The sequence below is a fragment of the Tachysurus vachellii genome, chromosome 1 (genome assembly GCF_030014155.1).
Source record: "Tachysurus vachellii isolate PV-2020 chromosome 1, HZAU_Pvac_v1, whole genome shotgun sequence".
Taxonomy (NCBI): domain Eukaryota; kingdom Metazoa; phylum Chordata; class Actinopteri; order Siluriformes; family Bagridae; genus Tachysurus; species Tachysurus vachellii.
In genome coordinates, this window is record NC_083460.1 from 30,785,810 (window position 1) to 30,809,907 (window position 24,098).

Sequence of the window (24,098 nt, forward strand, 5' to 3'; positions counted from 1 at the left end):
TCAACTGTGTATTTGTTGATCTACATTAGCTAGCTTATTAGCAAACCTACCTTCTGGTTTGAATTACAAAGTATACTACAGACTCTTATGTTATGTTCTTATGTCCATTTGCACATTGTTTTAGCGAATATTGCGCACAGATCTTTGTGTGATGGAGGAGGCTTTTAGTGGTGGTTTGCTTCACCACATTGTAGGCACATTTTAGAGCAGTGTACAGTAAATGAAATGTGGCAAAATAATTCAATGGAATGGTAAATTGTGGCATCAAACAGCTATAAGGACCTGAATTCCTACTGTAACTAATCTAAACTTGAACAGATAAGACAGCAGGAATGATACTTAATAAGCATAACTGTTTCTCTTCACTGTTATCTGTCTGTTGGTGTATTCACTTTACACATATATCACATTAATTTGTACTAAGACAGCCAGCTATTAGCATTTAGCTAGCGTTAGGTAATAAATGTTCGGTAATAAATGTATAAATAAAACTGAATAAATGTTAGGTAATAAAGCTCATTTTTTAATCTTGTTTCCCAGTAACATGACAAGCTCCATTTTTTTGTCTCATTAACTTAAAGAAAAAGATAAAATGCAGTTAACTGTCTTATATAACATAGCACCAAAGCTGCAGTGCAGAGATAATGAAGCCACTGTCATGCAAATGTAGCCAGGTTTTCTACTTTTGGTTTGCTGTGAAATATACATCTACAGACACATTTATCAGTTTATTAAGCTATTTTTTCATAAAACGGATATTCATTTAATTAAAATAGGTTTTTAAAGAGCCGTGTTTGTGGTCAGTACTGAATTGTTTTATGGGTTGGTTTTGGTTTCAGTAGACCAAGATAATTAATACTTTATTATATGCATCAGCAGATACCTCTGTAGTACATAGTTACTGTTATGTTCCGTTGCAGAGTATGCACTTTGTATACGAACGGTCATCAGAGCAATCACTGAAGAAGAATTGCATTTCAGGGCTATGGGGTTTTGCAGCCAGACACAGTTACACCACTCACAGCTGCCTCACATCCACAGGGAAGTAACCCTGCAATGCTAATGTTTCAAAATAGCATAGTCTTCCTAGCAGTATCTCTCTCTCTCTCTCTCTCTCTCTCTCTCTCTCTCTCTCTCTCTCTCTCTCTTACACACACACACGCCAGACATCTCAGTGGAATTATATACAGTGTCTAGGGTTATGATTTCCACAATCTTTTCAGTCTTAAAAGTGAACCATGTTGGCAGCCCAAAAGGCTGAAAGGCTGAAAGTCTTTTATTACCAAACCAATGCTGGTGTTTATGATGTCGTTTATAGTTCATTCTTTTTAGATCAGTAGCATTAATCTGGAATGAATCTCAATTATGAATGTTTATTGTCAATAAACTATACCCATAAATATGACTGGAAGGTCTGGCTATAGAGTGTACAGTTTAAAAATGCAGATCAGGCTGAAGCTGTTCCTGTAATCCTGCTTGTGCACATCACTACATCTTTTTATTCTCTATTGAATGTGATGATGATGATTAGAAAGAGCAAAAACTTGCTGTTAGCTACATGCTGGCAAAGCAAGTGTGTGGATGGGATTTGTGGTCATGGTTGCTTGCCCAAACTGTGTTACCTCAGACCTTACAACTCTGAAGAGGAAAGTAGAACTGCTTTGTCAATTTATTTTAGTCTAGTTCTGTTTTAGTCAAGATGTGGACCCTAAATTAGGAATGTTTACTCTGTAATTTAGTAGGAACTTTCTTACTACTAATATAGTCTTGGCAAATTCCTACCCACAAGTTAGTGCTGCCCTTTCATATGACAGCTGGATGCCACCCCTGGAGATAGAAGGCTATCCAGAGCAACCTAGAGTCACATAAAGTTGGTCAAGCTTATCTTTTTGAACTGCTGCTCATGCTGCGTCATGTGAATACAGTTGCCCATGCCTGGCTAATGGCTGTAATTGACAGCAGAGGGAGAATAGGCAACTACTCCCACCCAGCGAGCACAAACTCATAGCCAATGATGGCTACAGCATCATTTGATTTGATCTCACTATCTCCTGAGAATAAAGCAAACACATTCCTCTTGTTTCAAATAATTGATTAATAAAACGGAAAATGTACAAGACTGCCAGGTCTGGTTTTGTCCATCTATACTATGTTTATCTCTGATGTTCATCATGATGACTGGAACACAGATTTATTTTTGTCTGTGCATATACAATTCCTTTACATATATATAAAAAAAACACACTTAAAAAAATAAATTTGTTTTCTTGGAATGTGGATTATTAATATTTTAACATAGATCAAACCCTGGGTAATTGAATTTCACAGTTTAGGAAAGGTAGATATTTAGTTTGCTTACTTATTTACTAGGACAGTGAGGTGCTGAGTAAAATTTTACAGACTTCCTGTAAACAAAGACATTATCAGCTTAAATTTTTTGACTTATTGTTTAATTATCTGCATTAAAGCATATTTAGTAGCCACTGTTAATTTATTAATTTAATAACAATCAGAGGAAAGATGTGCAGTTAAGTATGAGTGAGGTTTGAGGACAGCCGGCAGCTCCTGAGAGGTTTAGGTGTTAAACTCTGCTCATTTCTTAAATTACTTTTTGGGAATAGAGAAAGGCTCCAATAATTGAGTACCAGAGTGGTAAAGACCACTCTTCAAAACATTTTTTCTTTGAATGCCTCCAATTGTCGAAACAAACCTTAAAGATTCCCTGAAGAGCTAATGTATTTTAAGGACATTCATAAATATTGAATCTAAAAATAAACAAATCAAATGCATGATTTGCCATTGTTTAATAAATAAGAAACTTGTTGGCCAATTGCTTTGGTGTAAAAGGAATAAAACATTCTGGAAAATGTTGTTTTAGTTAACTTTAAATTAGTTAAAGGCAGTGGTGGTCAGTGCTTAAAGGTTAAATGGTTAAGTCTCTGGGTTGCTGATTAGAAGGTCAGGGGTTCAAGGCCTAGCACTTTTAAACTCCACTGTTGGGCCATTGTTTAACCCTGTCTGCTCCCATAGTGCTGTATCATGACTGTCCCTGTGCTATGACCCCAGTTTCCTAACAAGCTGGAATATGCAAAGAAAATAATTTCACTGTGCTGTAATGTATATGTAACAAAAAAAAAAAAACACTAAGGAGTGGTAAGACTTTAACTTGCACTATGCTCAATCACATCACCACACTGTTTTTGGATGTTTTATTTTATTTTAACAGTAAGATGCCTCAAGGTTTAATTTGATGGTTTAATAATTAATGAATAATGTCATGATATCTGACAAGTATTTGGAGAGTGTCAGTTAAAATGTTGGCAGTGAAAATGCGTGGGATTTTTATGAAGTACATGACAAAGAGAATGTGTTCCATTTCCTTCTACTAAGTACAATGCAAAATAAGATGGGTCCTCTCTCCTTAGTCTGAAACTTCAGTGCAACATTATTAAGCTTTTTAGTGCCTATCTTCAGTCATAACCATATGGCTCTGATGAAATTTTCCCCAGGGTCTTGATGTATGTGTTCAGTCTATGTATGCATGCATGTTAAGTTACATAATACCCCTCATGGTATGCAGCCACACCGGTCAGAGTAGAAAACCCCCACATGCTCATATATCGACACCAACCCCCCACCCCTACAACCCCCACCTCTTACAAGGCCTTGATCAGGGTGGGTTAAAATGTCTTGACTGTGCAGTGTGCCTATGCTCTGCTCACCACTGTCTGGCCAATCAGATTCAGTGTTTTCTCACACACCCATTGACCTGCTCCCCAAACTCAGAAACCAAGCTCTATGACATTCTTCCTTTTTAGTGCCAAGATTTGGACATGCTCCTTTCTACAGATTAGCGCCCACACTGCAGTCACTGCCACCGTCTCTGCTCCTGCTGGGCGATGTATTTGCTTTTTTTCTTTCACATAAGTCAAACTGTGACATGGTGGATTATAAAAACTGGTAATTGTTGTGAAGCACAAATTATTGAATCACAGTAAAAGCTCTCTCTCTCTCTCTCTCTCTCTCTCTCTCTCTCTATATATATATATATATATATATATATATATATATATATATATATATATATATATATATATATATATATACATATATATATATATATTCATTTCAATTCAATTGAAGTTTATTTGTATAGACCTTTTTACAATTGACATTGTCTCAAAGCAGCTTTACAGAACATAAACAAAAGGTTAATATAAAGAATAATATAAAGATTAATAGAATACAAAATTCAAGATAAATATTAGATATATTTAAATATGTATGTATTTATCCACAATGAGCAAGTCTGAGGTGACTCAGGCAGCAGTGGCAAGGAAAAACTCCCTAGAATGGAAGGAAGAAACCTTGAGAGGAACCAGTCTCAAAGGAGAACCCATCTTCATATGGGTGACACTGGGGGTGTGATTATAAATATACAGTCTGACAAATGTTGTATTGATGCAAAAGATCACATGGAGTTCACAACTGGAGCTGTATGTATGTATGTATGTATGTATGTATATATATATATATATATATATATATATATATATATATATATATATATATATATATATATATATATATATATATATATATATATATATGTTTGCATTGTTTTCAAAATAGTTTCATTCAGATCTAATTCAAATTGAAATATTAATTATGTAAATCAGATCTGACTCGTATTCGTCAAACATTATATAAATATCACACATTTCTATTTATCAATTTACTTATTTACTTAAACGAAAATATTTCAAAGCCTCCTAATAGTGAATGATTAAAAGACTGGGGGCAGGAGTAGTGGTTTTTGCCGCTTATTTCCCCGCTAGCAGGGCCAATCATTTAACAGTTGCTTTGCATATGAACCAATAGAAAGCGAGTGTTTTGCATATGAGATCCCGCTTGAAGCATAAAGCCACGCTAATAGCGGCGACTCTTTCAAACTAGTGGAGGTGCTCAAAGCTCATCAGACATCCACGCGCAGTCCTTTCACCCGGACTAAACTAAACATTACTTTGCAATCATCATTTTATTAAACCCAAGAAAATATTTAGCACTTATTTTGAAGAGAATATGGGAAGAGAAACCGTTGCTTTGCACATCATCTGGATGTATTTTTTGAGTTTTTCTTGCAGTCTTTCAACCACTGTTTCTCCAACATTGGAAACGAGCACATTCAGTAAGTATTGATGCTTCTGCTTTTATTATTACATTTTATTATGTACCATTTCATTCGGATTGAAGTAACACTGGTTTAGAGAACAGGGTGCCTCCTCTTTCATGCAGTTGTTAATGTAAACTGAGTGAAATAAAAGGAGGCGCTCAGATGAAGCGTCTGTGGAGCCCCTGGTTCTGAGACCCCAGTGCTGGGGCCCTGCACAGATTTACACAAATTACATTATACATTTTCTTTACATTTGGAATCCTTTTTATAATTATTATTATTATTATTATTATTATTATTATTATTATTATTATTATTATTATTATTACCAAAATTTATGCAAATACAAATTTATTAATGAACTAAAAGCGTTATCTAAATCACAGGTTCTTAGAATTTAACCTCTGCTTTTCTGTATGATTTGTGTAAGCTTTTTAGTATTGCTTTATTTCCTAGGATAAAAATAACCGAAACTTAAGTGTTAAGGCATCACAGGTGTGTTCATGATATTATTGTTGCAATTCTATTTTAAATGATCTGCAAATTTTACAATGGCTGTGAGAACTCATATACGTTAGAGGAAAGTTTTATTTTGCCATTTGAAAGTATTTACACTTCCAAATGTTGTTTTGTTAACTTTGTTAAGTAGGCAACATCACAACCAACTCTACAGACTGGATGGAGGAATTCAGCAACATTGAGTCCAAATTTGCTCTGAGAACAATCGAGGAACCGGAGGACGATCTATGCTACATTGTTCCTGGCCAACGGGACACCATTAAAGAGTGCAATTTCAATCCAGACAACAAGACTTTTGTAATTATTCATGGATGGACTGTAAGTGCATTAATTCATCAAGTGTGTTCAAGCAAAGTGAATGTGAAGGTGTTTCCCACAAACTGATCACCTAAACTTTGTTCAGGTCACTGGCATGTATGAGAGTTGGGTTACCAAACTGGTGACAGCTCTGTATGAACGCGAGCCAGCAGCCAACGTCATTGTGGTGGACTGGCTTGTCCGGGCACAGCAACATTACCCAACCTCTGCTGCCTACACCAAGCTTGTTGGCAATGATGTGGCCAAGTTTGTCAACTGGCTACAGGTGAGAGACTAAGCAAAGACTCAGTACAAAATAATATCGGTACAAAAGTTTGCATCTCATTTTCTAAATGCTGCATTAATTTTCTCTAATAATATGTTTGTCCTTCTGCCTTCATAAACACCTACAAACACTTTTCCTTATTCTGAAGAACTTTTGTTACTTCTCCTTACTAATACTAGTGCATAAAAATGATTTTTAAAACAATTTTCTGCTGGTTGTCCTATTAGTTCTTAAATATTTCTATATTTTATAAAAGAAAAAGGTGAACTGAAATTGTGAAATTATATTTTGGTAAAATAAAGTATCTTGTAATTTGAACATTAAACATTTTACAACTTTAAAGTATGAAAATTAAAACATCAAATCAGATGCTGTCTAATTTTGTAATTCATTTGATCTCATTTTTTATTCTGGAAAGATATTATGATGTATATGAAAGTGTATTATGACCTATCAATGTTTTGAAATCTCTCAGCCCTAGATATTCTAAATGGTGCATAATGTGCAGAATTACCTATATTTCATTTTTAGCATGTTCTTTGTACAGTGTACACTCACTGAAAAAAGCTACTACCTTTTCTTTACACTTGGATTTCAAGTGTGCATCTTTTTAATCAGAAGTATGTATTGTTTACAAAGAAAGATACATGTATTCTAAAAGTCAATTATAGTCCAATATAATCTGTTTGAAAAGTACACTATCGCCACAGTTCTAGGTAAAAGATACTGCACGTATTAAAGGCACAAATGAAAAAGGGTGTTTCTATTCTAGCAACAAGGGCAGGTACAGTTTTTCTCCCTGGAAATTTTCATAGTTTTCTTCTCAGTAGATAAAGACAGTGCAAATATTTGCATCATATACTGTCAGGTACACCCATGTAAACCATTTAGGATTAAATCATCTTCCTTTTGAATAAAAGCCTTCCGTTGCCTTTATTTCTTGCTGATAGGCTGAGCTGGAGTATCCATGGGAAAAGATTCACCTACTGGGTTACAGTTTGGGTGCTCATGTTGCCGGCATTGCAGGACTTCTCACAAGAAACAAAGTCAGCAGGATCACAGGTAACTCATCAACATGCATCTGTCCTACTGGCTTAATCTGGTTTGTTTACACCCCTTTTAAAGTCACTAGACTGGAGACAGCTCGTTGTTGGTTTTAGGAGGACATAGTAAAACTGTTAACCTTTCAGGACTTTATAACATTTTTATTTGCAGGGTTTATTGTAACTTCTTAAACACCCAGCAGCAAATGGTGGGATCAAATGATAATAAAGAGATTTTTGCAATATTTGCCATTGCAATACTTATAGCACATAACCATATGTTTTTATTATACTTTTAATATAATTTATTATACATGTTTTTTTAATAAACAGTCACAAAAAATGAGTCATACATACATGCTGATGTAATTTAGATTTGTTTCCAAACATTTTTTATTTCTGTTCATACAGGCATGGATCCAGCTGGCCCAAGCTTTGAGTATGCTGATGCCCAGAGCACACTTTCCCCAGATGATGCCCAGTTTGTTGATGTGCTCCACACGAACACCCGCGGCTCACCGGACCGCAGCATCGGCATCCAGAGGCCTGTGGGTCATGTGGACTTCTACCCAAATGGAGGGACGTTCCAGCCTGGATGTGATCTACAGAACACCATGATGATGGTGGCTACCACAGGGTTGAGAAGTGAGCTCTCTTCTTTATACTACAAACAGTTTACAGAAGCAAAACATGATTACTATGTAATCCTAAAAGATTATTTGGCCTTAAATTAGAGGTTAATTAGTTTAATAAAAAAACCTGTTTAAAAAACAACTAATACTATGCTTACATTTGCAGCTGATAATGTTCCTGCTGAAAATATGGATCCCCTCTTACAATTTTATGAAAATAGTCTCATACAGTTATTTTGGCATAAATAGAATGTCTAGAGTACAGGTGTACATCGAGGTGGGCAGATTTACGATTGGCATTTTTTGTGAGAGTGGGTAAGATTAAGATCAAATTAGGATTGCTAAAGGTTTTATGTGAGTGGGAGAAATTGGTCATAATTTCTGTAGGAGTAGGTGGGATTGGTCAGGTTTGCAAAAATATAAAATCCTAAAAAACATTTAGACCTATTTAGGTAGCACCTTGCTACTGTTAGCATTTTGCACTTGTAATGAACTCACTTCTGTTTGTTGTATTCACTAGACATGGACCAGATTGTGAAGTGTTCCCATGAGCGCTCCATCCACCTCTTCATCGACTCTTTGGTCAACATGAAGCAGCAAAGCATGGCATACCGCTGCAGCTCCAAAGAAACCTTCAACAAGGGTGTGTGTCTGAGCTGCCGCAAGAACCGCTGCAACAAGGTGGGCTATGAGGTCAACAAGGTGCGCAGCCGCCGGAGTAGCAAGATGTACATGAAGACCAGAGAGATGATGCCGTACAAAGGTAAAAGATTAGGCTTGTCACTTGCTGAAAAACCAAAAAGGAAATCATTGCTGTTGTCCTTACAATAAGTATAGCTGATGTAATTTATTACAGTGTAGTCTATGGTTTATTGGGCCAAATTTGAATAAAAAAAATTAGCTGTAAAAAAAAATCAGGCTATATCCTGAGCAGATTAGGTCATTTGTAGATCTTTGTTTTGTGCTGTTGTTAGTAATATTACAAAGGATTGGTTGTAATGAGGATTATTAATATGCCTTGTGATAATAAAAGGCTTGTTTTACAACAGAAGCACCTGTGCTACGACAATAATGGCTCCAGGCCAGCAGACATTTCCTTTCAAGATAAAGCTGATTACTTCCCGTTCCTATATGACGGAATTTTCCCCTGCCTATTTCTGTTTCTCAGAAATTCTATTTTAATTCCATACAGTTTTCCACTACCAAGTTAAAGTCCATTTCTTCAGCAAGAGCCAGCTAAGCTATACAGATCAGCCCATGAAGATTTCTCTGTATGGCTACTCTGGAGAGAAGGAGAACATTCCCTACATTATGTAAGTTGGATTCAGTTTGTCATGTAAGATGCAGCACAAGGATGTTTGTTGATGGTGGTGTATGTCATGGTGTGTTTGATGTATGTCATGCAGGCCTGCTTTGAAAACCAACACCACCATTTCGTTCTTACTCACCACGGATGTGGACATTGGCGAGCTACTGATGGTGAAGATTCTCTGGGAGAAGGATACTATCCTCAGCTGGCCCTGGTGGAACCCAGACACTTTCCACATTCGCAAGCTGCGCATCAAATCTGGGGAAACACAGTCCAGGTGATTAAAATGGGAATAGTAGGGGTGGAGCATAATTAATATTTATGATACCATTGTATATATTTAAGAATCAGTGTGGATTGGGTAAAATTTGGACAACAATCAAGAGTTAAACAGAGCATGTGGCAGGTGCTTGTCAGTTCTAGCAGAGGTCTGGCCGCTGTGTCTGTCGGTTCTTATAACGAAGGTGTGTCATCTGTGTGGCCTCTTTGCTTGTCAGTTACAATGAAGTAGGCATGGTCTCACCATCAAAACACTGAAAATTTAACAGTTTTTATGGTACAGAAAAAATTACTTATTGTATTGTTAATCAGAATCAAGCTACTTTTCTCTGTAGACCTCTGGATTGTAGAAAACCTCTGGATTGTACAAAAATTCTTGTGCTGATGTTCCATTGTACAGCTATACACACCCCTAATATATTGCAATAAGTTTGCACACTTACAATATGCAATGTTTCAGAGTGCACTTCACTGCCAAGGATGGTGAGTTCTCCTACCTTGCCCGTGGAGGGGATGTCGCTGTGTTTGTGAAAGATAAAGAAGCTCAGTCAAGCCGCAAAAGTGAAAGGTAACATTTTTTGATTTATTTCCAGCGTAATATAAGCTGCAAATGTTTCATCATGTAGCAAAGCTTGTTATAATTCAAAATGTTAATCAGTTGAAACTTTTTATATGGTATATATCAATGGTATGATGTTTTTGACTTTGACAGATTGCACAAGTTGAAGATGCATGGCAGCTCATTCAAAAATACTGCCTTAGACGCTTAGAGAGGCCCTCGCTTGTCCAGCATTTTGCCAGAAACTGAGGGGAACCTGCTGAAACCAGACAGGGAGAGAGACGGTGCAGTTTCTGTACATTCAGAACCGAGCAAGATGCAGAATTGTAGCAATTATGTGACCTTCACCCATAAGCACATCCTGTAAGGAACCTTTACTTGTGATAACCTTAAACTGCTGAGCAGTTTAAAAGAAATGTTTAATTTCTAATTACCGCTAAGTATTATTGATTAGCTGAACTGCTCACTGGAGCTCAGAGTAGAGCCAGAACTTGGACCCTGACCACTTCTCATTGGCTGTAAATAGGCATGTGCATGTTCAACAAACTTCATGAATGAAATGCTGCTTGAGGTTTGTTTGTGGTAGAAAAATCTGACCAATGAGACCAGCAATGATGTTATGATAATAGTGATAGAACAATCATGCACATGCCTAGATGCTAAATATTTCTTTAAATAAAAGATAAGGAGTCCTTTATTGTTATGCAATATATTTGTACGTATATGTAAGTAAACTGTTACACTGTTATAATGTGTGTATTGAATTTTTGTCAGCTTTGGTCAAACCTAAGCAAAAGTAATAAACAATGTAGGGAAAAATGGGCATCACGCAGGGTTTTACTCAGCTAAAAGGAGCTTGATAAGTCTCATATTGACTGACTGACTCACTGAGTCACTAACTGACTGATTCATTGACTGAATGATGGAATCACTAAGTCACTGACTGACCGATACACTGAGTTACTGACTGATTAATCACTGGCTCACTGACTAGCTCTAAAGGTGATTTCCCTGATGAACTAGCTTATTTCATCTGTGAAATTAAGCAGCATGTTTATTTCTTCTTATCTGCCTACATAGCAATCAAATACTGAGTGTACTTGATTACAGTGAAGTAATTGACACTGATGTGACACTAGGCTCTGTGCATATCATGGTGAAATTTTATAGAATATAAAAGACGTACAGCACTCAACAATTCAGTGAAGCACTGTGTAAAAGCCTATATTCTACCTAGAAGATAACACACATAATGCTGAACCTACAGGTCTTCATGTATTTAGCAGTCCAATTTTTGTATTTAAATAGTCATAATATGCTGACCACTTGCTAGCACGGGACCAAATACTCTCTTGGCTGAATCTATATACAGAACTAATCGATGTAAATATGTTTAATTGTTCTGTATTTGGAAATATGTAAGTTTAAGTTGTTTTTGTGTCTGTGGAGAAGTTACTGTGTTTGGCACAGGTCACTTTATAGGCTTGGATTGTCTTCCTGTTAGATTCATTTGTCACTTAATATCATAGGCAGAAGTCCTTTTTCATTTGCTCAATTGTTTCCGATTCACTGAAAAGATCACTCAAGACCTAAAATCTATTAAATGGGTATAAGTGTTTGAGGCATGCAAAAGTATAGGTTTTGATTCATTTTCAGTATGTAATCGTGCATTTAATCTTGCCTTATAATGTGATCATTGCCAGACTGTGAAAAAAAGAATTTTGAACATTCTTCTGAAAACTTTCCAACATGTACCAGAAACCGAGCCCTGAGGAAATCAAAAACAAAATAGCACTTGTGGAAAAAAAACAATTCCCCCACAGCAGTCATAAATATAGCAGTGTTATTTATTAATTGTATATATTTGTACATTAGCCTTGTATAAACAATGTATACCCTTGGGATTATTCATCGTATTAATATTCAATGCACTGCATAAATATATTTTAATAAAGAGTATGTATTCTAACTGTCTAAAGTTCTCTGTCTTTATGAGTTTTAACATGGAATTTAAAAACGCATAATAATTCAGACTGAAATGATGAACAACATAAAACTGAAAGAAGTTCAAAAGACTTGATTAAAAAAAATCGCAAATTGTTTATAAGACCACTGACAAATGTTGAATTGAGTTTAAATGTATGAAAATGAACAGAATTCACTTAAATGTAGTGATATATATAATGGTTGTTTAACCCTCTGAGGTCTGTCAATTTTTTGATACATGGAATTTCCCATTTCAGATAAAGGGGTTATATCTACTATTTCTGTGATTGATGTTTAGACTGAATAACAAAACATATGGTTGGAAAACTGTAATTAGTGCAACTATAATATGTCTTGAAATCAAATGGCAAATAAAAACCTAGCTGAATGCTTTTAACCCTCTTCCTCGTACAGGAGCTAACAGAAGCCCATGATTGGCTAGTGCTGCAGTAACTGACAGGGAAGAAATGCCCCTCCCACTCAGTATTACTATGCAGCCAGTGCTTGTTGCTCTCTTTGTCTCACAGCCACAATTGGTTGAAAATTTTTAACTCCAATATCTCAAAGAAAAGGCCAGCAGGTCACCTTTTCTATTGTACCTTTCCCTCTAATCTGATTAGATAAGTGATGACGTGCCTCGGCCACAAAAGCAGAAGTTTTGCAGATAATTGGACTGGAAATTGTCTGCTTTATACCAGATGACTCATCTGTTCAGAGTGTGTAATATTAGCCAAAAGTGGCTCTTTTAAGCACCACAGCAAAATAAAACAAACAATTTCATTTGTCTTTGAAAACAAGAAATGGTGAATATCTTTTTAAGTTTAGAGATGGACTTGTGAATGTAAGATGTTTAGAGATGGATTTTAAATAAGAGGTCTGCAGGGGTCTGACAAGACGATTGTGAGTTCCAGAGAACCAGTCCTTATTCATCATTATATATCCATACTCTATATCCATTACACACCCTTATATAACTGTATTATATTTTCCCTTTGTCCTGTGTAACATGAATGTCTATTCTAATTATAATCTCATTGCCAAATCTGCTTCATTTTCCAGACTTACTTACATTTGTTCATTTAAACATAGCCGTTTGTTTCCTGCAATTGTTGGGACATCTAATTCAAACAGTAAACAAACCATACATGCATATCATCTTGTAAAATTTGCTTTTAATTTATCCCCAATCCTTTAGTACTATTTGTTGGAAAAACAGATTTCCTCAAAAACAGGAGGTAAATCTTGGAACAGATCTTTGTCACATGTCTTTTACTGGCCTCTCTAAATGGAATTCCTGGAAATCCTGGCAAGTTAAGGAGTAATTTGGACTCTTCTGAAGTCCTGGCAAGACTTGATGTTCAAGTTGGAAACAAAAACTTTCAAAATGGCACTTGTTCTATGTCCACATACACTTTCTCTCTCACACACGCACACACAAACAGAGACCAATGCATAGCCATCTAAGAACAATAGCATCAACAGTGTTACTCAACTACATGTGATGTAAACAAAGTTGAAATGAGTTCATGATTCCTCTGAACTTGGCTTTCTGGGCTCTCAGCTGCTTTTCATGGAAAAGAGGAAACTTGGTTTGGGAATGAACAGAGAGTATTAAAGCATTTCTGTTCAGAGTCAATTCAAGAACACTTCTCTTGATATGGACATGTTTAAAAATGGAAATTGAAAAAAGTTATATAATATTTAGCATTACTCTAATTTCTGATCCTCAGAGTTCTGTGCGGGGGGCACGGTGGCTTAGTGGTTAGCTCGTTCGCCTCACACCTCCAGGGTTGGGGGTTCGATTCCCGCCTCCACCTTGTGTGTGTGGAGTTTGCATGTTCTCCCCGTGCCTCGGGGGTTTCCTCCGGGTACTCCGGTTTCCTCCCCAGGTCCAAAGACATGCATGGTAGGTTGATTGGCATCTCTGGAAAATTGTCCGTAGTGTGTGAATGTGTGAGTGAATGAGAGTGTGTGTGTGCCCTGCGATGGGTTGGCACTCCGTCCAGGGTGTATCCTGCCTTGATGCCCGATGACGCCTGAGATAGGCACAGGCTCCCCGTGACCCGAGGTAGTTCGGATAAGCGGTAGAAAATGAGTGAGTGAGAGAGAGAGTTCTGTGCTTGACCCTTTCTGTTATTATTTAGTTGTTAATAATTATAGTATATTAGTATATTATTAAATATGTATTAATAATTGTAGTATATTATTATTTAGACCCTTAGTATTATTTTGGCAGTTGACACTATCCTCCATCCTCAGAACAAAGTACTTAGTGTCTAAATGATATATTTAAATAAATAATTATTCTTGTTCTTATACAGCATGCAATTATAGATCCATCTAGCACTGTCATCCTGTCTCATTTGTATTCCTAAAAACCTCCAGTTGTGTATTTCAAGCCTGCATATCAAGAAAATCACTTCTATACTTGTAAACCTGTTAAGCTGTAGAGAAGTACACATGCTCCCCAGGTCAAGAGGGTGAGCTTCTCTGGCACTTGGTAATGTCTGATTTATTGTCCTCTGTAGGTCACATTACTAATCCAGGCTTCTGACCTGCAGCTGAGTGTGCATGACATTACAGGAAAATGGGGGCCAAAAACAGGCACTCTTCAGGTTGTTCTCTGAAGTGCAGGATGACCTCTTGAAAAGTTATTTAATCACTTCACAGTATTTATTGTAAAATGTCATGAAACAGGAGGTTTTTTTTTTTTACATTTTACTAGGACTAAAGTCTATTTTTTAAAACTTTACTGGTTATTGATTGATTAAATCAATAACCAGTTGACAATAACCAGTTGATTTTTTTTTTTTGACTTTACTGAGTGGACATACATTTTATTCTTACAGAATAAAAGTTTTCACATGTAATGGTTTGCTCTTTGGTTTACTCTCTATTTGTAAATTTCAAAGAAGATGTGCCAATTGAATCTTAAAAGGGCTTTAGGGAAAAAATTACCATGGTGTATATAAGAAATGGTCAAAAGCATCCTACATCAAAATTTATTACATAAGGAATAAAACCCATGGAGGAAATGTGTTCCAAGTAAACAATGGACGAAATGGTGGTGTAATGAAGCAGTATTACTGTTACCACCTCAAAGTTAATTATTAATTTAGTGTTTTATTCCACTTATACCCCAGCAATTTCTTGCCTAATTTGTTAAATATATTATCTCACTCTCTCTTAAAGTGAATGAGAAACATTCAGCTTGTTATTTTACTGAGAAACTACAAAATTGTACTTTGAAAACAAAGCTTTATTTTTGACTTCCAAAACCCTGATACCAGCGAATCAGGAGGAAACAACAAACACAAGCTCAGGAGTAAACACAGCAATTCTACCCTTTCCATCACCAAGCTGTTCAGATATTCTTTCAATTTGTCTAAAATGTGTGTAATTATGCCTTTATAACTGATTCCTTGTCAGAGGCATATCCAAACATATTGATTCACAGAAGGGGGCAGAATAACACTATGGCATGTTATGCCCTAGTTTATTTACAGAAAAAAAAATTTTCATATTAATTTTTCATAATATATTTATTGTTCCTTGGCACAAATTGAATGGCCACCTAACGTAAATAACTGATTTCATAGTTGTTCAATATTGTGTTCTAGTTAAATCTACACAAATTGTACAAAAATATTTACATCTAAACTCATGGCATATGGGTTGGAGGGGAAATCTGATCAACTTTATTGTCTTTATTTAACACTAATGTGGATGTAATGTTTCACAATAACTCAACACCACTGAAATAGCACCTATAACTTTACATATACGCTTATATGTAGTAAGTCTAGCATACTTGGTAGATTTATTGGCTAGGATAAATTACAGCTAGAAGTAAGTACGCATGTGAACATGTGTGTCCTGCAGTGGACTGGCATTATTCCCATCCAGATTTTATTCCCACTGCATAACAAGGGCTCATGGGAAAAGTACATTTACCATGACCTTGATCAGGATGCTTACTGAAAATGTTTTCCATATAAAATAAAAAAAGAGTCACTATATAGATAGATAGATAGATAGATAGATAGATAGATAGATAGATAGATAGATAGATAGATAGATAGATAGATAGATAGAATTAAATTATCTATCTATCTATCTATCTATCTATCTATCTATCTATCTATCTATCTATCTATCAGTTAATATACAGTACACACAAAAAAGGTGAGACAGACTCAAGCCCAAAACAAATCCAAAGAAAAAAAGAAACGTCAAAAAAACAGAAAGAGTGCAAAGCTGACCTGGAGCTGACCTGGGATCAGCCTGAAATAACGCGCGGGCTACAGTACCGTCTTGGTAAGCCACGCCCATCACCTGTACCACAGCCAATAGGATCCAGGAACATGCAGGTGTCTGTCACGCTTCGATTCGTTAATTTGGTTTGTGTAATATTACCTCATTTTCTTTCGCGTTTTTTATTCAGTCTGTGAAGGAGCTCCTGCGGAATAAAAAAAATACTTATATCCAAGTGCGCAAAAAAAAAAAGAAATGAATTAAGAAATGATTCGCGCATTCAAATGTGTCTTCTGTGTGTTCTGCCTCGCAGCTCTGGAGGGACCATCATACACTTTCAGTCTCCATGGTAAGTTACAACACTATCATATTTAACACAGTCTCTCCATTCCACTTCAATTCCTTTCCATATCATATATATATATATATATATATATATATATATATATATATATATATATATATATATATATATATATATATATATATATATATATAAACATCACTTGGTTTAAAGATTTCAGCTGATTTATTTATACTTATAATATAACTTATATAGTTATAATATTTGAGCTTTAGAATAACTCCTTTCATTTCAAGTGCCCAGTCATTTTGGATTATATTAGTATGCCAATTAAATAATAACCAAAACATGATATCATGGACTCCTGTTGTAAACATCATGGACCCCTGTGATGCCAGTTCGTGACACGGCACTTGGTCATTTAGTGTTACAAATGCACCTACTGTCATGTTTTAGGAGGTGCAAAGAAACGCTATATAACCTAAAAGCCAAAGCCCTATTTCTGAACCTCTTCCCAAATAGCTTCTTTAACAGATAACATATTGGAGCCCCTCAAGAGCCTGTTTCTCCAAAGAGAGCCAAGCAAGGCCCATTCCAGGTTTTCCCTAAGGAAACCAACGTTGCCTGACGAAGACATCTGCTACATTGTGCCAGGCAAATCTGAAACCTTGCACAACTGCAGTTTCAACAGTACAGCAAAAACGTTTCTGGTGATACATGGATGGACGGTAACTGCTCTTGAATCCAGTTTAATGTTAAACATTTGCTTAATCTTGAACAGTTCTCATTGATGTGCAATCTTGCATATGCTAGGTGAGTGGGATGTTTGAGAGCTGGGTGGCCAAACTGGTAGCCGCGCTGTATGACAGGGAGAAAGGTGCCAACGTGGTAGTGGTGGACTGGCTGGACATAGCTCAGAATCACTATGGTGTAGCAGCACATAAAACTCAAGAGGTGGGACAAGAGGTTGGACGATTCATTGACTGGATAGAGGTATGATATCATAAAGCACTCAGTATGCCATCCAAATACACTTTTATATAAACACTTAATATTGATATGTAGCATGAAGAAAAAACAAATTGACCAGACAGTACAAGAAACCTATAAGGTTTGTAGAAAAATGTGGGATACTGTGTCATGTAATTCAGTAGTTGGTAAATTGAAAGTTCATTGAGAGAATATTGAAAATACAGTGAGGATCCATGGAGGGGTACATTGAAGGTACATTAAACTGAGAGTACATTGATGGTTTATTGAGAGTACATTGAGAGAACATGAGTATGTTGAGGCTGCATTTTGGATGCTCATGACATAAATCTGGACATAAGAGTTACTCTAATTCACCAAAGGTTGCAGTCATGTCACATGACTCTTAGTCATAAGACCAAGTTAGAATTAGTCACAATGAATTTCTTAAAAGGCACACCTATAAGTAACACACACACACCCTTTAAATAACCTCAATAACTTTCATTCAGTCTTTGCTTCCTTTTATTAAGAATGGCATAATGAATGGCATTTCTGAGCTGTTTACATTCCTTGTCTTCCCTGTCTTATGAGATTGAATTTAACAAACCCTGGGTAAGCCATGGGTCTACAAAGGATTCAATAATGCTCTCTTAATGCCAATCTTCAGCTTCACAAATTCAACCTATCATTTCCTCCATTTTGTGTCTGATTTATGATTTCTGAGGGGACCATAGATTGTATGTTCTAAATGTGACTAAAGCTATCCAGCATATTGAAAGAAAGATATCTTTTCAGATTGATCCAGATATTGAATCAGACAACTGGTGTGGTTGTTGCCAAAAAGAAAGTTTTTGATCACAGGTCTGTTGAAGTACAAGAAACAGTACTGCTGACATATACATATGAAGAAAAAAAAAGACTTTTTGAGATTGCTAAGATTCATCTTCAGTCTCAACAGCAGTTAAACCAAATGATATAATTAAACTCTAAATATGTTTGTCATTCTTTCTTCATTGTTCATTATGTAGTCTGTATGTATTTGTGTTTGTCCTTTGTACTCATTTCAATTGTCTTAGCCATTCTATAGTTACAACATCAAATGTTGTCTGGCTTGTTTTGTGGGCATTTGAGTGAGGGCGACAGGATGCAGTGGAGTTAGTCTTGCCATTTGTTTTTCTGATTTACTGATATTTAAAATTGTACCTGTTGATATAAAGCATAACAAATCCAAATTTAAAATGACTTACTTCAGTTAACACAAGAGACTTATTTGTCTTCTCCAAGATTTCATTGCTGGATTTTTATCTCCATTTTCCACAGTCAGTAGTATTTTACATTGTCCAATCAGAGTACTTGCTGGGAGAGAAAAATTATACTTCTAAAATAGAAAATATAGAACACATTAGTGGTAAAAGTAGTCTTATAATTACAGATAAGGTTTTACAAGTCTAGTGAAATAACTTGAAATATAAATAGTAATCACAGCATTTGTTAAATGAAAACTAAAAGGAATGAATGTATAGTAAGAAAGGATTATGTCTGTTCTTTTTTAACTATGCCTGTATCCCTAAAACAAGGGGACAACCAATATTCCTCTGGAGAAAGTTCATCTCATTGGCTACAGCCTTGGTGCCCACATTGCTGGAATCGCAGGCAGTAGTGCCAACAAAAAAGTTGGAAGGATAACAGGTTGATGTCTATCTCAATTCTATAAATCAGGAATAGCATTGTAACTGAAATATTTATGATGCCAAACCAGCTAATTTCTATAAGATCCAGAAGATTATGTTTGGGATTTTGCAGGTCTTGATCCAGCAGGACCAGATTTTGAAGGAGTCCACGCACACCGCCGGCTTTCCCCTGATGATGCCCATTTTGTGGATGTTCTTCACACCTTCTCAGGAGGATCTCTGGGCCTCAGCATTGGTATCGAACAGCCAGTTGGCCATGTGGACATATACCCGAATGGAGGTAGCTTCCAACCTGGCTGCAACCTACGAGGAGCCCTCAAGAACCTGGCATCTTATGGATTGCTTGGTATGAATTCTAATTGTGATGTTGAAAAACTGTTTCCATCTGTTTCTGTCTATCTCATTGAAGGGGGCTTTGTTTGTTAGGTTTTGTGTGGATCCTCAGTCTATACTCTATCCCTTTTCTCCACAGCAATGAACAACGTCATCAATTGTGAGCAGGAGAGATCAGTTCATCTGTTTATTGACTCAATTATAAATGGGGCAGAGGCCAGTAAAGCCTACAGCTGCGGTAGCAGTGCAATGTTTGAGCGTGGAGTGTGTCTCAGGTGCCACAAGAACCGTTGCAGTACAGTGGGCTATGATACCAGGAGGGTTCACAAACCGCGCAGTATGAAAATGTTCACCAAGACCCGAGCTTCCATGCCATTTAGTGGTGAGTAGCCAAGATTTCTCAAGTTATATTTACATTTATTTGTTTGCCAAATTTAAGCCAATCCAAGCACAGAGCCATGTAAAAGCTAAATATTTCATAACTGGGTTCTAGTAAGGGTGAAGCATAAAGTAGAGCATTTCAACCAATCACAAATACACATAAACACTCATTCTCAAACATAGCCTAAACACAACATTGACCTTAGCCAGCTAATTAGTTAGCTGCTTTAATGTTGACATAAATGTTACTGTTTCTGTTTATAAGTAGCTATCGAAATGTACATAAAAAAGTGTAGCTAAACCTTCCTTTCATGAATTGTGGTGGTTATTGTTATGTTACTTTGCACAGTTTTTCATTATCAGCTGAAGATGCACTTCACAACACAGACAACTCAATCTGTGACAGAATTCATGGTAACCGTTTCTCTTTATGGCAGTAATGGCAGTGCGGAAAATCTCCATCTTAATGTGTAAGTAACTTCTAGTATCATCAATTAAATCATTTTACAGCCAAGATGAGCCATATTTGCTTGTTAGCAAAAACTTAGCTACCTGTTTTTAAGCAGAAAAGGAGAAATTGGCAGCAGCAAGACCCATTCCTTCCTCTTGGTTACGGAGGAAGATATTGGTGAGCTGCTGATGCTTAAGTTAAAGGTGGAGGACTCGTCCTCACTGCTCAACATGATGTGGCCTTGGTGGAAAGGAGATTTTCCTGAACTTCATGTCAGAAAAATTAGCATTTGGATCGGGGAGATGCAAAAAAAGTATGCTTGCTAAATTCTATAAACACATCACCATTCCTGATGTTCACAATACACTGGTTTTATGGCTAATATAAACAACGCTGCTTCTGCTATGCCTTTACTGCTAAGCATAATGCAGTATAATTTCACACAGTATTTTTTGTATTTGTTCCGCACATCTGTTGATGTTGATGATTAGTCTGTTTTGTATCTATTGTTATTTTGCCTTTACATTGTTTGTAAAAGACTTAAAAGCTACTGTAAGTCCTAGCATTTTTAATTTCATGCTTTGCATTCATATTTGCCTAACAACAGTCTTCTGTTCAAGCTTGTGAAGTAATTTTTGCTGTATTTTTTTTTTTACCAGGATGATATTTTGTTCAAAGGATCACCAAAATACAAATCAGCAAAATTCTGAGGTAATTTTTGTGAAATGCAAAAACACATGGAGGAGATCCGTAAGGTAAGATTACCACTAGCATTATATAAACAAATTGCAGCACTGATGATTTTACTCAATCAGAGTACTTTTTTATTTTTATTTTTTTCAAACTCTGCAGGTACAAGTATATCAGCCAATGAGATGACAAAATTTTATCCCCTGGGGTGAAGCACTTGAATTATTATTTATTCTGATTTTATTTATTTACTTCTGTATTTGCATTTGAAGTCTCTCTTATGTAATATTTTATATTATTTTAATGCATTATTGTAATGTATTTAAAACATCCTTTTTTACAAGCACTTATTTTTTAACTCATGGTTGTTTGATGCATAATAAAACGGTACAAATGTCTGTGATGGAGATTTAGTAAAGGCCAAAGCCTGGAAGCTGCACATTACACACCACTGCTATGCTCTGCTCTTGAACACAGCACTCAGAGAACCTCAGATGAACTAAACATTGGATTCAGTTAGAATAAATATAAATGTCCTAGATTAGATATTACATTAGATATTAGGTTCAAGTACATTGTATTAATCATTGGATTTGACATTAGGATAGATTTGATTATATATTTTATTCATTAGATACTACATTAGGATTTGGTTTATATTAGATCAGATATCAGATTAGATATTGCGTTATGGTAGATATTAGATATTAGAAAATGTTAAGTTATATATTGATGTTAAATTTGGTATTAGAATTAGAATATAGTCTAATCTCTAACAGCTAATATTGAATTGAATAAAATATCGAATTGAATCTAATCTAATATATATTCTAATATCAGATTTTACATCAAATATAATTTAACATGTCTAGTTAAATACGATTAGATTTTAGATTTGATTACAGAGGTGTAGTGAATCTGGGAGGGCAGCAGATGTGAATAGGGGTTTATTTCACAATTCATTTAACATGTTACTGAACATTCATTCAACATGTTTGCTGAATTTATATCAGATTTTTCACATAGAGAAAGAGAATGAGATCTTACTGTACATAGTTTAGAGCTTTGTTTAGAGCCATTTAGGTACCTAATGCCTTATTCTAATGTTTTTATTGCATTCAAAATGGCTTCACAGATTGTACTAAATGCCTTTATTCCATTTTTTAAAAAAATGTAAAAGCTAAAAAAGTTTAATTGGAGATATATTAAAGGAATAGACTCCATGAGACATTTGAAAAGTCTTTGAAAACCCACTCCCAGATGTTTTTCTTCTTTCCATTTCTTATCTTGTCTTTACTTGATGGCACAGAATGTATTGGACTATTTTCAAATATTCCATTAATTTTGAACACCACAATAAGTGTTTTTTAAGGTATTTTAAATTTATAGTGACCCTAACTGATAGCATAAAGCTGTGCTAACCCTAAAAAAGCTCAGCTAAATGTTGAATGTGTGAAGTTTTGCACTTTTAAACAATGCACAGCATTCTTGTTCGTGTTTTTGGAGTATAATGTTGTAAGCAATGGTTATATAAAATGAAACATTGTAATATGTGAATATTAATAATAAAAAAACAACTAATCACTCAATCGACTGAACCTCTTTAATGAGATATATTGCAATTATTAAATCAGACATACTCAATTGAACAAAAATAAGTGTAAAAAATTACATAACACCCACAAATGTTACTTTTACTATAATGTATAAAAACAGATTAAAAAATAATGAATTGTCAGTGTTAATGCAGAATGCACAGCTCTGAATGCATTTTGCTGTGATAACTTCCGAAGGGCAATACCACCCACATGCTGCTGAATACAAGGCAAAGTCCAAATTTTAAAAGTCTACATTACTACAATTTACAATTTCAAGAGTTTACATTACTAAAATGAATGAGTTTTCACATCTGATATTTCTTAGCTCTTGGAGCCTTTTTCCTCTGACAACTCTCACACTGATTCTGTAGAAACACAGAAATCAAGTGTGACATACATACACAGGCTAAATGTTATTAATGCATAGAGAGTTACATACTGTACAACATTAAAAATCAGTGCTTTGTAATGATCATGAGCACAGAAACTTAAATATACTATCAGGTATAAAACAACAGAGTGTCTGTATTGTGCAGCATATTTCTAGCTCGGTTATTGTGTCGTCTCTTCTTTATTGACACTCTTAGGTGTGCGTCCAAACAGACAGACAATGCCAGCCATTAATGCCGAGACTCCCAGGATGCCTAGCAGGATCGCCCACCAGTGGGCCTGTCAAACACAGCACAGAAAATACAGATTAATATCAAACAAGGATGATTGATTGGATAATGTTAGTGACCAGTGGTCCAAAATAACCTACATAATGTGTGGCTACACTGTAAAGCTTTTTCCCTGTTTTTAGATAACTCTGAGTCCTACTGTAGGTCAAAACACGTCAGAAAGTACTGTGGATTTGGTTTGGGGAAGATAAATTTTTATATTATTGTCTGGTTCCTATCAGGGTTCCTCACGTCGTCTCAGGGAGTTTTTCATTGCCACTCTTACCGCTGTCTTGCTTATTAGGAATAAATATAAATGTAATTTAAAATTTTGTCAATTTTATTGTCTTTATTTATTTATTTATTTATTTATTTATTTATTTATTTATTTATTTTTATTTATGTTTAATTTATAATTTATGATTTAGAATTTATACTTTTTTATTTAGATTTTTATATTTTTTATTATATTAATTATTTGTATATTATTATATTTAAATATCTTTATATTTAAGAGACATTTATAAGACATTGTTTAAAGCAATATACAAATACTGTTTTATATTTTTAGCTCTATTGTAGCTCTACTGCAAAGCTAAAAAGCAAATGTCATGCTTCAAATGTGTCTTGGCTCGTCAACTACCGTTACACTAACAAATTGTGTACATCGTAGTTCTTATAG

General features: G+C 35.4%; 3 protein-coding genes across 5 annotated transcripts in view; 2 read left to right on the plus strand and 1 right to left on the minus strand.

Annotated features, from left to right (window-relative positions):
• Positions 1–4,951: 4,951 nt before the first annotated feature.
• On the plus strand, positions 4,952–12,075 carry lpla (lipoprotein lipase a). Of its 2 annotated transcripts, none has more exons than XM_060882659.1 (10): positions 4,952–5,188; positions 5,820–6,010; positions 6,096–6,275; positions 7,226–7,337; positions 7,730–7,963; positions 8,471–8,713; positions 9,143–9,263; positions 9,357–9,536; positions 9,999–10,106; positions 10,251–12,075. In XM_060882659.1, exons 1-10 carry the CDS (start codon positions 5,083–5,085, stop codon positions 10,306–10,308), a joined length of 1,533 nt encoding a protein of 510 aa, XP_060738642.1. In that variant the 5' UTR covers positions 4,952–5,082; the 3' UTR covers positions 10,309–12,075. The 2 variants fall into 2 exon arrangements, with proteins under 2 accessions (XP_060738642.1, XP_060738652.1); XM_060882669.1 differs by having other exon boundaries at positions 4,953–5,188; positions 5,823–6,010.
• Positions 12,076–16,501: 4,426 nt separating this feature from the next.
• Positions 16,502–22,754, plus strand: LOC132854369 (lipoprotein lipase). 2 transcript variants are annotated; one of them, XM_060882716.1, is made up of 10 exons: positions 16,502–16,686; positions 17,164–17,369; positions 17,455–17,634; positions 19,191–19,302; positions 19,417–19,650; positions 19,777–20,019; positions 20,368–20,488; positions 20,582–20,782; positions 21,129–21,224; positions 21,322–22,754. In XM_060882716.1, the coding sequence occupies exons 1-10, from the start codon at positions 16,605–16,607 to the stop codon at positions 21,341–21,343; spliced, it is 1,497 nt and encodes a 498-aa protein (XP_060738699.1). In that variant the 5' UTR covers positions 16,502–16,604; the 3' UTR covers positions 21,344–22,754. The 2 variants fall into 2 exon arrangements, with proteins under 2 accessions (XP_060738699.1, XP_060738709.1); XM_060882726.1 differs by having other exon boundaries at positions 16,503–16,686; positions 20,585–20,782; positions 21,322–22,753.
• Positions 22,745–24,098, minus strand: part of si:ch1073-396h14.1 (disintegrin and metalloproteinase domain-containing protein 10) — a 30,087-nt gene continuing 28,733 nt past the window's right edge. Inside the window, exon 15 of the mRNA XM_060882703.1 lies at positions 22,745–23,426. Within this exon, the coding sequence (XP_060738686.1) occupies positions 23,310–23,426 (117 nt within the window). The 3' untranslated portion in view covers positions 22,745–23,309. The remainder of the gene's footprint in view (positions 23,427–24,098) is intronic.